Source organism: Malaya genurostris, chromosome 1 (assembly GCF_030247185.1).
Source record: "Malaya genurostris strain Urasoe2022 chromosome 1, Malgen_1.1, whole genome shotgun sequence".
Lineage (NCBI taxonomy): Eukaryota > Metazoa > Arthropoda > Insecta > Diptera > Culicidae > Malaya > Malaya genurostris.
In genome coordinates, this window is record NC_080570.1 from 17,373,797 (window position 1) to 17,389,196 (window position 15,400).

General features: G+C 35.5%; 2 protein-coding genes across 2 annotated transcripts; both read left to right on the forward strand.

The window, feature by feature from the left end:
* The first annotated feature begins 2,479 nt into the window (after positions 1-2,479).
* LOC131433865 (polyadenylate-binding protein 1-like) lies at positions 2,480-3,774 on the forward strand. Its single transcript, XM_058600473.1, has 2 exons — positions 2,480-2,571; positions 2,634-3,774. Exon 2 carries the CDS (start codon positions 2,636-2,638, stop codon positions 3,701-3,703), a length of 1,068 nt encoding a protein of 355 aa, XP_058456456.1. The 5' UTR covers positions 2,480-2,571; positions 2,634-2,635; the 3' UTR covers positions 3,704-3,774.
* Positions 3,775-13,551: 9,777 nt separating this feature from the next.
* Positions 13,552-14,818, forward strand: LOC131433873 (polyadenylate-binding protein 1-A-like). Its single transcript, XM_058600481.1, has one exon. The coding sequence runs from the start codon at positions 13,670-13,672 to the stop codon at positions 14,696-14,698; it is 1,029 nt and encodes a 342-aa protein (XP_058456464.1). The 5' UTR covers positions 13,552-13,669; the 3' UTR covers positions 14,699-14,818.
* Positions 14,819-15,400: the final 582 nt, after the last annotated feature.

A 15,400-nucleotide genomic window follows, 5' to 3' on the forward strand; every position in this document is an offset into this window, starting at 1 on the left:
CGCCACCTGTCCATTTACCATCATGAACAAGCATACAATGCAATAACATGCAATGAAACACAAACGGTTCATCCGATATCAAAATTTATTTTTTCATATTAAAGTGCAATCCTTCCGGTTAATTATGGAATATAATTTAATTCAAATGGCTGCCTCGGCTGGCCTTGCAGTACGCTATACGGTCGGTCCAGTTTTTTAGTACATTTTCGATTGTATGCAGCTTTATTTCAGCTATGGCTGCACGAATGTTGTCCTTCAAGGCTTGAATTGTCTCTGCCTTGTCCATATAACACTTATCTTTGACAGTTCCCCAAAGATAATAGTCTAACGGCGTCAAATCACAGCTCCGAGGCGGCCAAACGACATCCGAATTTCGACTAGTAATTCGATCTTCGAAGACTGTGCGCTGAAGATCGATCGTAGCGATGGCTGTGTGGCACGGAGCGCCGTCTTGTTGGAACCAAATGGTGTCCAAGTCTTCCTCTTCAAGTAACGGGAAGAACCAATCGCTAATCATGGCGCGGTAGCGCTCGCCATTGACCGTGGCGGCTGCTCCTGCCTCATTTTCGAAGAAAAATGGCCCAATGATGCCGCCAGACCGAAATCCGCACCAAACCGTCACTCTATGAGGATACATCGGTTTCTCCATGATAACGTGCGGGTTTTTTGTCCCCCAGGTGCGACAATTTTGCTTATTAACATACCCACCGAGATGAAAATGTGCCTCATCCGAGAAGATGATTTTTTGGCAAAAATTGGCGTCTTCTTCAAAGTAAAACTGTACTATTTTCACGCGTTCCTCAAGCGTATACACAACCATTTTCGTTCAGCGGAAGGAGAAAACTAAGTTTCTGTCAAATTAGAAGTGACATTAAGGTTACCAATGTCGAAATAACCGTTAGTTAAAAAAATGTTAGATGGCGGATCCTGTACACACTTAAAACCATTTCTTGAGCTCGGCATAATAAAATGCCGAAACTGATAGGCAAATAATAGTCCAATAACCGAACTTCTGTGAAAACTGATTGTCGTGAAACTAATTGTCAAACAGTTATTAAAGTTTTCAGTAAGTGTCTTTTTATAAACCAAACCAAAAAAAATTTGAGGAGTTCATCGAATGGATTGAGGTACAGGTGCGAAAATTTTTAAAACATTAGAACCACTAAAAGCTTTTTGTTTACTTATAGGCAGAAAATAATTTTGTATCACCTGTCCACTTGCTGCCTACACAAATCGTTCTAGGGTAATTTCTGGTAGACTCAACGGATTGTGCACTGTTTTGGAAGGCGCTCATAATTCCGGTCAGCCGAAACATTTGAAATCCGAAAATCCAGAATTTCAACAAACAGACAAACAAAACATTACCGAACAATCTGTTAGATCCATTTAGTTTACAGTTTACGATAGTTGTTTGACAGTGCAGCAATTACCGAACGATCGGTAATCGATTTAATTACCAAACTGATTACCGAACGTTCAACTGTTGAAAGTTCGGTAAAAAAATTACCGAAATTTTCTAAGTGTGTACTCATCTTTCTGAACTTTGTTGAATGCATTCACTGATACTTCGGTAAAATGCTTCATTTTGCCGAAATTTAGCATAATCGCTTGGTGAATTTATCAGTTAACAACAGATATGCCGACATCAGCAGAGACGTTTGCTGAATTTTCGGAATATGCGCTAGCTATTGCCGAAATTCAGCACTACAGCTGTCATTTATTGTCGCGTTACATTTTCAATTCGCATTGCTTTGCATTTTTTTTTAGAAAGCTGAAAATCAATATATAAAAACCATGTTTTCAGGTTTCCAGCTCGACTTAAAGTGGCCACATCCGGAAACGCCGCTGTTAGTAGTGATTGTGGTAGAATAGTCCAGCCACAATAGAGAGCAGTTAATAAAAAATATACATGTCGTGAAATAAATATTACAATAATTGAATTGCTTAGTATTCGAAACTCAAATACAACTCAAATTATTCAAATAAATGACACAAAGTAAACTTAGCACATTCATAGATTGTAGTCTAAATTCTATAAAACAACGGTAATTATTGTTATACAAACTTCAATCTTAGTAGTCTGAAAGCAGAAAGACAAAAATGACAGGATTGACTCGATGAATTCCATGAGAAACGGGTGCATTTTCCTCCTGCCGATTGAGAGGATGAACAAAGATAGCAGAAATCCAAGAAAAAATCATGACAGTGATGTCTGAGGAATTTTACTTTTGCACTAACACATTCATGAAATGAGCGAAAAATCAATGACAATTATAATGTCACTGTAAATCGGGTTGATCGAGCACCCCGAAACGAGCAGTTGATGAAGCATTCATTGCTCATTCCATCATTTTGATAATGTGGGTTTGCAATTTTGTAGATAAATATATAAAAATGCTAACCCTGCTTCAAATGAGAACGACATTGAAATTTGTCGACAAAATCGATCGAACTCCGATTCAGTATTCAAATCGGTTGTGCAGGAGAGCGTTGTTTTATTAATTTTGTGATCGGATCGGAATAAACCCTGAAATTTATTCTGTTACATAATATTACAACGCATTTAATCGAGTCTGTTCAGATTTAATTTCGTTTGTTTTATTGCCTAAAGTGTATTATTTTTCATATTTGAGTAATGTCAACGTGGGAACATCGTAGTTCTAGCGCTTGCAATTCAGCCAACAGCGTTTTCATCCAAAACTTGGACAAGTCAATAGATAAGGAAACCTTGAATGATATTTGCTCGGTATTCGGAAGAATTCTACGTTGTGAAATTAGTCACGACAAGAAATCCAGTAAGATTACATATGGATTTGTGGGCTACGATAGCGAAGATTCGGCAAATGCATGCATCCAGGCGCTTAATGGGATGGAACTGTTGGATCGTAAAATTACCGTTAAAAAATCAACATCTGTTGCTGCGCAACAACAGGATAAAATGTCATGCAACCTTTATGTAAAGAACTTTGGTGAGGAATTGACCACCGAATCGTTAAAGGAACTGTTTGGTAAGTTTGGGGCGATAAAAAATCATCGAGTAGTCATAGATAAGAAGAGTGGCAAAAGTTGCGGTCACGGTTTTGTGGTATTCGAGAATTCTTCTTCAGCAGCACGGGCTATCCAAGAATTGAACGGCTGGAAACTGGCTAACGGTAAGCAGCTACAAGTGGGAAGTGCTGTGAATAAACCCCAGGATAACCCCGTTAAGCATCATGATCCAAACGGAATTCAATTTCGCCAGGGTTTCAATTTGCACGTGAATAATCTTGATGCATCGATCAGCGACAAAGGTTTGCGTGAGATGTTCAAACCCTACGGTAACGTAATCTCCACCAGGGTCATGCAAGGTCCTAATGGCAAATCAAAGGAATATGGTTTTGTCTGTTTCTCTAAGGTAGATGAAGCCCTCGTAGCTTTGCTTCAGATGAATGGCAAGCGTGTAGGTACGAAGGCACTTCACGTGTCGATGGCGCAATGCAAAAAAGACCGAGAACCGATGGCACAGTGTGTACAGCAGTTAGCGAACATGGCAATGTGCGGTGCGTCTCCACCGAATCCATGGTTACCCCTCGTGTACTCGACCGGTATGTCGAAATGTGACGATCAGAAGAAGAAAAATGGTACTAATAAGCAAAATAATGAGAAGGATGAGGAGAAAGCAGTTAAAGTTCTTCCAGGTTTTCCGGGTATGGCTGCTATGTAATTTGTACTAATGCTAATGCTTAGGAACAAACGTTGAAAGGTGAATTGATGATTATCCGAGGTAATGATTCTAAACTTACGGTTGTACTCATTTGTGAACTATGTATTGAATTTAAAATAAATAAAACGCAGTTTGTTTTAAAGTAATATCAATGACTTTATATGGAACTATTCTCAACGTTCTTTTTTCAGTCAGAATACAATGCACAGTGGTCCAAGATGGAAAATTAGTCAGACAAAAACATTTTGTCAGATATAATTTTTTGGTAGTGTATTAAAAGAAGTTTACAAGCAAATGGCGCTTTTTATGTAACAGGTCACTAGGGTGGGCAACGTTTGGATCAAAATCTGGAATCTAATTTTCTTTATTAAATTTTCATAGTAAAGTTGTAGGAAATTTTATTTTGAGCAACTTTGCTGAAAAGACTTTGGTCAAGTTGCATCGTTTTCTCTGGGTAAAAGTGCACTCAAATAAAAATTCACATTCGATTCACTTGAAAAATCACGTAAACTGGTTACAAATGTCAAATTGAATATTTTACGTGACGGAAATGAATGTTATACGAACATCCTCTGAAATGAATAGAGTCATCACATAAGGTATATGAATTGACCAAACGTCAAACAATCTACGTGAATTTCCAGTGTGAAAAACTCGATTTTGAAAATGGCGAACAGTGGCCCTCAAAGTGTGAGTAGTGTAAATATTAGCGAGAAATTTTTATTATTTAATTACAATTTTTTACTGCATCGATCGGTTCATTTCAGTATGAAAGTTTCCATGTGTTCGACTGGACCGAGTGCCTGCGTGAGTACGGAAGTGTGCCCGCTCCTGCTCCTTTTATTTAAAATTCTATGCTGATTTTCTGAAATAAATGCTTTGTTTTTCATGGCATTTTTCATTTTTTAGATTTATATAAAAATTTGAAATCTCCCTTTTGACTTCAACCAATATATAAAATAGTAATTCTCGGTTATCTAAATTTGATATGAACTGATAGATAAATGTGATATGAGCAGTACGTTACATTTTACCTGTGAAACACGGAACTTTTACTGGATTATGCATTAAACAGCTTTTAAATGCCATTCTATTAATACCTATGTGAAAAGTAGGGCGGAAAATTTTTATTTTATTTTGAGCAACTTTGCTGAAAAGACCACTTCATTTGGTGGAGTCCCTCTCAGCAGGCCGTTCAATTTTGTTGGTTTTTGAGCGCTTGTTGAACGACATATTGCACGAAATATTCGTTCAATTTGCTGTAACGGTTTGTTGTTGTTATTTCTCTTGCAAAAATAGTGTGAAAATTAAGTGTTACCTTTACATAGAAAGAAAATTTGTTGTTATTCTACGTGAAGTAGAAGTATTGTGCAGGTATGTAGTGTTAGTTTAAACAAATAAGTGGAAAAAACTTCAGAAATTCTGCAGTAAAACAAGTCCAACGGGGCTCCAACTCCTCATGTTAAAAATGGCTCAACAATGGACCTATGTCTGCCGGGTTTGTTGAACGAAAAAAAGGCATTCGGTTCAACGGTCTGTTTCAAAATCGGCAAACAAAGGTCCCGTGTTGGCCTCCCGTTGAACGATTGATTGGACTTTAATTGGACCAATGATCCAACGTATTGGACCAATAAAGGACCACCGTTGAACGTTTTTTTCTAAGAGGGGTTGCATCAATTTCTCGGATTAAAATTGGCTTAGCTCTCAAACAATCCGACCGTCCCACGACAAAAGGGCCTAACTGCAAATGACAGTTTCTCTCTGTTTACTTTTTTTTCACGATTTACCGAACTGATTTTATATTTGACGTTTTACTCTTCGCAAAACTTTCAAGGTAAAACTACAATCTTTCGATTTATATTGGAGAATTTGCAATAATGGCTCCGTAATAATCAAAAGAGAAAGTAAACAAAGAGAGGCTCTCATTTGCAGTTAGGCACGCTTATTTATTTTCGATAATTCTCGGTAAAACTTTGCATCGCCGAGTACTCGGTAATCAAATTTGACAAACGTCAATTATTACTGAAATTGTCAGCAAAAAATTTACTGTCTGTTCGACATAACCTATACTGAATGTTCGTCAAAAGCAACGAAGTGAAATTTATGAATTACTGAGCCTTCAGCAATCAAAAGGATTATGACTTTTTTTTCGTATAAACATACACACACACACTAAGATTTAATTTCTTTGTTCGGTAATATTTTTGACGAGAACTTTCGGTAATCTATAGAAATAACCGATATTTAGGTAGAAGAATTTTATTCTATAATAATTATGCTAATTTTTACTGGACGATCAGTTTTACGTTTTACCTTACCATTCATATGGTAAAATTATCTTCCAAAATTTTCAGTAAGTATCTTGTTATTAATCAAAGGAAAAAAATCTTGAAGGGTGGAAAAAATTTTAAAACAGGTACTAAAAGCACAGACTAACAGACATGATAGTATGAGTAAATTCTTATGAAAATAATTTTTCGAGATGCACTAGTTCCACCTATATTGTACTGCGCGAACTATTTACTATCGGTACACCCCTTGTGTTACGTAAAAGTTTTTTTACTAGTTGGTTTCCCCTCGTTTGTCAACACCGATCAGCTGCTTGCAGGGATGCCTGATTTCATCAAAATTTTTGAAAATGAATCGTCACAATAAATCATTGGATTACGTTGATAATATATTTAACTTTTTCACGATGTTGAAAGGTAACCATTTATTTGACTCAACGTTGTTCATCTATACTATTTTTTATTGTGTTGGTAGTTTTCACCCGAAATTAAGTAGCGGCAGACCAGAAGCAAGTGAATATTGTAACAAAACGGGTTCGATTTTGTATTGCGTTGGAGGATGAGAAGTAGGCATAATTCTGTATATAGTTTTGGCAATATGTATTAAATCTGTATCCTGCATGAAATTCGCATGGACGTATACAAATCAATACATTACAGGTAATTCTGCATGAATGGCAACTCTGTTAGTAAATGAAAAAAATAAACACAGTATAGATAACAGACAGGATGTTTTTGATAGGGTAACGTGGCGCCATCATGACACATGTGAGTACTGTCCCAAATAAAGGAATATTCGAAATGACCGTTAAAATGATTGAAGAATCTAATTTGAGTGTCCTGTCTGTTAGTCTGTGCTAAAAGCTTTTAGTTCACTTATGGGCAGAAAATAATTTTGTATCACTTGTCCACTTGCTGCCAACACAAATCGTTCAAGAATAACTTCTAGTGGGTTCGACGGATTGTGCAGTGTTTTGGAAAGCGCACTTTTGACACTTTTTTAATTTTTTCGTGGAATGAAACCATAGCCACAAGCATTTAGAATTTTCTTCATTCTTTTTTGTGAATTTGTGTTGTTTTGTTAAATCCGAACATCCAGAATTTTAGTTTTATGTACTGACGAGTCGAAGACGAAACATAAAGTATAGAAATCGGTTATATGCCCTATGCATAAAATAGAATAACCTCTAAATGACAAAAAAATATTACCAAACAATCCGTTAGATCCATTTGGATTACAGTTTACGATAGTTGCTTGACAGTTTAGTAATTACCGAACGATCGACAATCAATTCAATTACCGAACATTTAACTATTGAAAATTCGGGAAAAAACTACTGATTTTCTAATTGTGTGCAATTGCAATATATGCAATAACTTCACGACAGTGAAAGCAGGATCCAGGTGAAGCTTTCTATAAATAATTAACACTGTCGGCTGTATGCGTACATTATTTTTTCCCAGTCAACTCGGCTGGAATTTGACTCGGAATTCGGTATGATTTCGGTTGTTGAATCTTATTCGGAATCCATTTGGCAATCATATTGAATTCCGAATGAAAATCCCAACGACTCAAGTATCAATTGGAATGGCTTATAGTTAGGATTATAATTTATGAGATTTTTGTAATCAATTCTGCAATCACCACGAGTTCTATGACAACTACAAAAAAAATTATACAAAAATGGAAATGAATCATGTAAATTTATTGTTACTAATCATGTAGTCTTTGGCAAAAACCGCATTTATTTCAAGGCGATTAGTTATAATTCCTATTTTGATCTAAACATTGACGATAAAAATAAAAGCGCATGAAACGTTTACATTCAGAAAAAGCCTCAAACTTGTAATAAAAATCTAACAGATTCATACTGTTAGCATTCAAAACCGACATGACACACACACACATATTCAAGAAATATATTATCTAAATGACAATGACGAATAAATTTAACGTTGATCGTAAAGTTGGTTTCAAAATTTTCTTGAACTTGAAATCATGTCGAAAAGGATGTAACGTAGGTTTATGTTAATCAAGATGCTAATTCTTCGCTTTGCTTCATAAACCTTATGAAGAATGGTCCACTTGACAGGAAGGTGCTCTTATATTGATTTTCAGTTAACTTTCGTGGAGTTTAAGAGGAAATTTACAATCTTGGGAAAACAGCAATTGTTGCAAAACGCAAAGGCAATTTTCTTCGCTGTCGTTAAGCGTAAACTCGAAAGAGAAGTATCAGTTTATTTGATACAAATTTCTTAATAAATTGTGTTTTTCTTGAGGGTTCAACTATCAGACGCAGAGAAAACTGCTTTTCCATTTTTTGTAAGTATAACAAGAGTGCCTATAACCAGAGTGACGATTTCTCATCCGTAATGTTTGCAACAATTCAATCCGAAATATTGGCAGTGTCGTTAGCTTTACATTGTAATTGACAGGTCGTTTGCTCGTCAGCTGTCATTTCAAACGAACAGCTGTCGTCATAGGCCATAAAGTTTCAATGCAAGACTTATGATGTAGCCACAGACTAACAGACATGACAGTATGAGTAAATTCTTATAAAAAATAATTTTTCGTGATGCACTAGCTCCACCTATATTGTACTGCGCGAACTATTTACTATCTGTACACCCCTTGTGTTATGTAAAAGTTTTTTTACTAGTTGGTTTCCCCTCGTTTGTCAACACCGATCAGCTGCTTGCAGGGATGCCTGATTTCATCAAAATATTTGAAAATGAATCGTCACAATAAATTATTGGATTACGTTGATAATATATTTAACTTTTTCGCGATGTTGGAAGGTAACCATTTATTTGACTCAACGTTGTTCAACTAGACTATTTTTCATTGTGTCGGTAGTTTTCACCAGAAATTAAGTGGCGGCAGACCAGAAGCAAGTAAATATTGTAACAAAACGGGTTCGATTTTGTCTTGCGTTGGAGGATGAGAAATAGGCACAATTATGTATATAGTTTTGGCCATATGTATTAAATCTGTATCCTGCATGAAATTCGCATGGACGTATACAAATCAATACATTACAGGTAATTCTGTATGAATGGCAACTCTGTTGGTAAAAGAAAAAAATAAACACAGTCTAGATGACAGACAGGATGTTTTTGATAGGGTAACGTGGCGCCATCATGACACATGTGAGTACTGTCCCAAATAAAGGAATATTCGAAAAGACCGTTAAAATGATTGAAGAATTTGAGTGTCCTGTCTGTTAGTCTGTGATGTAGCATTGAAGACAGCTACAAGTATTCATTGATAATAAAACGGTTATTTTTCCATGTTCACAGATTTTTTCAACCCTGTCAGAAAATATTTCAAATTATATTCACCTGGCAACTCACAATTATTCCACTTTAGATATGTGTAACTAGGGATGTCGCGTTTTTTGAAATACTCGATTAGTAAATAATCGAATACAACTTTTCAAACTAATCGATTTGCTTGATTAATCGTACAGAATTACTCGATTAATCGATTAGCTTGCGATTAAGCATGACTAAATTTGATGGGCGATCTAACGTTGTGTTTCACTGCTAGATGCGTACGTGTGCGAGGATAATGATTGCAATATTAGCTGTCAAAATACAAGGGAAAACCGAATTTTCACTTGTAAAATCCTTTATAACTTACATACAACGTCATTTTTTCAAGCGAAAAGTTAATTTTAGTGTGAGAAAAATCAATTTCTACCTATGTTATTGTAGCAGCACCCAAGATTCTGTTTTAAACCAGGCATATTTTCAGATCTGATCTTAGCATGCGAGAAAAGGTTATGTTGATATTGCCAATGTTACGAATTTTTAGACTCTAGCTCTAAAAATTCTGACAGGAATTTTTTGCTCACACACTAATATTAGTACAAATGAAGACATACACTAGAAAAGGTCCTAAGTGCAAATGACAGTTTCTCTTTGTCTACTCTCTCTATTTTGATTAGTACGTGTCGATCGGCAATCCCTCTCTCTAACACTTAGAATGATGACTGAAACCATCAACTTTTGATCCGCACTTATGAATTTGTTGAAAAGTACAGGAATAATAAGTAATTGAAAGAGAAATTAAAGTAAAGAAAGAGAAACTGTCATTTGCACTTGGGACCTTTTCTAATGTTTATCAAGAAATGCAATATGCCGTGCACATCAGGGATGCCAGGTTAAATTTTTAAGCAGGTTTTAAAAAGTATGTGCCACTAAATTGTTGCTGTGACAATTGGGAAAATTATCGCATTTTATCGGGCAAAATGAAAGCTAAATGATCTGAAGACGTAAATTCCCAAAATGTCCATTTAACATTTGATAATGAGTACAATCCTTGAATATCTACGGCGTCAATCAGAAATGTGTAAATTCAGGTATAAATTTGCATAAGTGGCATCACTAGTTTTCATATACTGGACTTATTTGTATGTGTGTACTGCGGGAAACGGACTGTGCAAATATTTATTTCGCAGGAGTCTAATCAAGTATGAAATGCGCAATAACTTGGAATGATTTTATTCGTTGCGTACATTATAAAATATTACTTGAAAGACCGCACAGATGCGCAAACCTAAGCGAATATGCGATATTATGATGAGGAATAGTTTTTTACTAAGAACTAATTCCGGATCTCGATATTGATCAACATATCATCTTATAAAAACAAAAATGATTACACGAAACGAAAGAAAATAAATTTTCTTACATTTTAAAATAAACAGTTCTTATAACAAGTTCTAGAATTCTACAAAATAATTGAAATTATATAAGAAAAAATCAATCTTAAGAAAGGTTCAAATAATGAAACATAAATGGCGGGTCAGGTGAAATTAGTTCTACGTTCGATTGTCAATTTTGTTTAAGTCGATTTGTTGTTTCAAGTGGTGACAGATTGTTTTCGAAACAACTTACTTATTTCACGCACAAAAATTAAACAAATGTCTAGTAATTAGAATGAATAGATATTCTAATTTGAATCAAATATTGGTCTCGTTTTTATAAACACCATTAAGTCACATGGCAAAATTTTCTTTGAAGAAATGCAGGCGAATTATTCAAAATAGAGCATATTTTTAACAACCAAAAAAAATTTTCTTCTTCGATTACTGTTATGATATACACTCAGCCAGTACATAACAGATCTTCAAGTAAGTGGCAGGGTGCTTAGTGACTTTAAAACAAACACGACATATTTTTGTAATAATCACAATTTGTTTGGAGCCACCATGAAGTAATAACATTCGAGTTTGAATCTATTGATTTGATGTTTGATGAGCAACTAACCGTTTCATCGTTTTCATTATACTGTTTTTTCTGAATGAAGTTTAAATTACTTAATTAAGCTCTCGGTCCTCGCACACTAAGATTACTAGAAATCAATAAATCAATTTGAGGTATATAAACTCAAAAACTAGTGATATAAACTAGTAAATATGTGTATAATAGCTTTTAATCAAAATATGTCTCTTTCAAACAAGAACAAACTAAGAAAAACAAAAAATCACGCGAAACAATATACATTTGTTTGTTTGTTGCGAATGATATCCTATGTAGCAAACCTAATTTACTATTCTCATCGTTTGAATAGTAAAATACTGTTGAAATCATAGTAACGCAAAGGTTTATGTGACAAATCATAGCCTTCGAAAAGGTGAATGTGAGAGCATGGAACTAAAGCTTTCAGAATGTCAATTCAGGAAACTTGAATTATCTCAGGTTTAAAATTTTTAAGCAGACGATTTATAGGTAAAAGATTCAAAACAATTTTGGTTTAATTTTATTAAAAATATTGTGCGATTAGTAATATAAATAAAGAAATGTCAATATTTTTGATAGAAAAGCAGTGTAAATATTTTTGATGAACCAGAGATTATCTATTAGAATAAAAAAAAAGCGGGTGGGTAATGTCAGCGACATAACTGGATGTCGTGAATACGAGAACAACTGACATGTTCCTTAACACTTCCGAATATCAATTGTATGAATTATGCAAGTATTCCCCTTTTTCAAATTTTTCGCAAAAACAAAGAAGGCTTTACTTGATCTCGATTACTGTGAATTTCACACAGCGAAAAGTGCACAAATCTAACCAAATTGTTCTTGATTTGCACTAAACTGAGGATAATTACCTTCGATTTGCGAAAAACAAATCCTAATAGTTCTTTAGAAAACTTTTAGAGCCATTAGAACGGCTGATATTGTGTAATGCTCTCCACCGTTGTTTTTTCCAATGCTAATGACTGGCAGCTGTGACGTAATCGCTATTGTCGAAAGCGAAACTAGCTGTGCAGACGACAAAAAATACATCTGCTCGCAGTGGCGATAGAAACCAAACTGATTCAAATTTTGTTAAGAGATTCCCTTTTTTGTTATTTCGTTTGTAGCTTTTTCAATAATGGGCGGTCCTAACGGCTATAAAAATAGCCGCATACAGAATTTTAATGTCGATTATTTCATTTCGGATTTGCATAATTTATTGAAAGAAACTATCAATATGCTGTAGGGATTCGTTTCTAGCATTCAGAAGGACCAAATTGAGGAACTCACTACGATATTTACAACTTTTTGGAACCTTTTTTTAGAACGATTTGTTGTACAGCAGCAGATATTTTGTTCTCTTCCTCAGAACGCGTTCTGATTGGCTGGTGTTGACATGGGTCAAATGAGATAGGTTTTTCAATAGTGTACTATTGAAATACTTCAATGCTTTTGCTATACACGTTTAAGTTGAAAAATTTCGATTCTATTGGTAGTTAGATTATATAAATCCTTCCATAGATCACTGAGCTATGAGCTTTCAAAATACGAGAAAGGCAAACGCGCCTTATGAATTATCCTCTTTGATACTCGTCTATACCAAACATTATGCCACACAACTGAAAATTTTATCATAAAATTGTGATTATATTTCCGATGGCATGTAGCAAAAATTATGTTGATTCGTTAGATACAACAAGAGATATTCACGATCAAAAACTTATCACTCTCTCAGAGGGTAAATATTGAAAAGGCACCCCATAGTAAAGTAAGTCGTATTCACGACAAAATCAACAGAATTTTGTGCAGTTTTTGATAACATTGAAACTTCTCAACTCATTGACAGAATGAAACGAAACCAAATTTGAGGAATACAATTGAGAAGATTATAATGAATATAAGTGAAACTGGAGTCATTTCTTTCATTTTATTGTATTGTAATTTTCACTGGTGGTAAGATTACTGTCTGAAAAAACTTCGAAAACCTCTAAAAAGTCTGCAAAACTGCATAGTTTGCTAAAAAAGAAAATTCATCAAATTCACATAAAATCTGCAACTTGGTATCTGTGATTCTGACGCTCATTATTTCGCAATTCTGCGACGATTCCGTCGCATTCTATGCTAAGCTGAAATTCGCAATACTAATCGAACCAATAATCGTAGGAAATTATTCGATTACTGCGATTATCTGAAAGAATTCAATCGATTAAATTTCATTCGATTAACTGTGCCTTTACTCGATTATTCGATTAATCGATCGATATTACGACATCTCTATGTGTAACTTCGGATTGTCGTGTGTTTCGTTAAGTTCTGGCTGTTGAATTTAAGTTCCGCTGCGTCTTAATTCAAAATCGTCGGAAGTACACTATAAAATTGGATTGTTACCAATCGAGCCTTTTTCTTAAAAATTCAGAAACAATCGTTAGGAATGTCGATGTCGAAGCCCTCGAACACAGCCAGTGTGTTTTTCCGAAACCTGGATCCACGCATCGACAAACAGGTGCTGCATCAAATATGCTCTACGTTCGGGGAAATCTGTCGTTGCGACGTAGTTCGCAATAAAGCCGGTCAACCAAAAGGGTATGCATTTGTGCATTACCAGAATTCTGACTCGGCCAACCAGTGCATCGCGGCACTTAATGGAATGGTTTTGTTAGATAAACAAATCAGCGCTGAACCGGTCATGGCCCGTGAGGAACGCCAGCGCGCTGCATTGCTGTGTAATGTTTATGTCAAGAATTTCGGGAATGAGCTTAACAATGATACTCTAAAGGAGATGTTCTCAAAATACGGATCCATTACAAAACATCGGGTTGTAACAAATAAGAACGGTAAAAGCCACGGTTTTGTGGTTTTTACTAATCCAGCATCAGCCGAAAAAGCCATTCAGGAGTTAAATGGGAAGAAATTGAAAAACGGAATGTTTCTACAAGTTGAATCAACTTTAAAAACAGCGCCAACTGGAATGGGTAGTGAAATGCGTGTTGCACAGATTAATTCGTATGACGATCCGGGTGTAAATTTATATGTCAGTAATCTAGACAAATCGATCAACATCGACGATCTACGAAATAAGTTTGCTGCGTTCGGAACAATCAAATCGCTTAAAATAATGTACAAGGCAGGTCACTCTGAAGGGTACGGATTCGTGCGTTATGTAAGTGTCGAGGAAGCCATCAAAGCTATTTCGGAGATGAACGGGCAGAAATTCGAAGGTAGCAACAAATCACTTCACGTGTCTTTGGCAACTTGTAGAGCAGATCGTCAAGCGGCAACGCAATGCCTCCAATATATAGCCAGAATGATAATTATGAACTCGGCAGTACAACTGCTGCAACCTGGTGAAGGTTTTCTGGACACAGCAATTTATTCGCTCATCTCCAGCGCAGAGGAATTCGTTTACTGGTTCAATCCCAACTGCAGTCGCTTTGGCGGCGGCAATCGAAGCCGCAAATAAAAAGCATAGAAATCACTGAAATTGCCACAAAAAGCAAGATAAATTTATATTGGACATGTTATATTATCAATTTGTGAATTGAATTTGAAAAAAAAAAGTTATTCTGAACTCAATCAACTATTAAGCTGAATTTGTTACTTTGTTATGCTGAAATACATATGGAAATATTTGTCACAACTCACATTGTCTGTGTTTTTGTACCTGGGCGTACAAAATCAATCACTCCTTGAGGTTTTTCATACATACACACTGTTGCCAAAATCGAAACGTCATGATAAAAGGTGCTGTATACAGTCTTCTAGGTGCTTAGAAACAACAGTATTAAGGATCGTGTTTCACTTTGCTCCCGAACATTGCTTTATCATACAGCGCTCAAAGCTCCTACTACTGGAAAAGGGTGAAAAGTCGATTACACAATAATATCGATATCTTTGGTAAAAATGAACGACTTCTAACAATCTAAGGCTTGTTGCATTGCTATTACCAAGTGGAATCTAACTCTCAAAACCTTGTAAACAAAATACAAGTTCAATTGTGACAGATATTCTGACATAAAACTGTATAACTCGAAAAGCAAGCAACAAATCAACGAACAATAGCGTTCTGGCCGACAAAAAGACCTTTTATTTGCAGTTAGTCCGATCAAAATCGGCCCAGCCATCTCTGAGATCTACGCCTCTTTGTTCTGTACACACATACTCT

Bases quoted from the DNA above. Each gene is read 5' to 3' on its own strand.
- LOC131433865 (XM_058600473.1), top strand. From the start codon at position 2,636: ATGTCAACGTGGGAACATCGTAGTTCTAGCGCTTGCAATTCAGCCAAC.
- LOC131433873 (XM_058600481.1), top strand. From the start codon at position 13,670: ATGTCGATGTCGAAGCCCTCGAACACAGCCAGTGTGTTTTTCCGAAAC.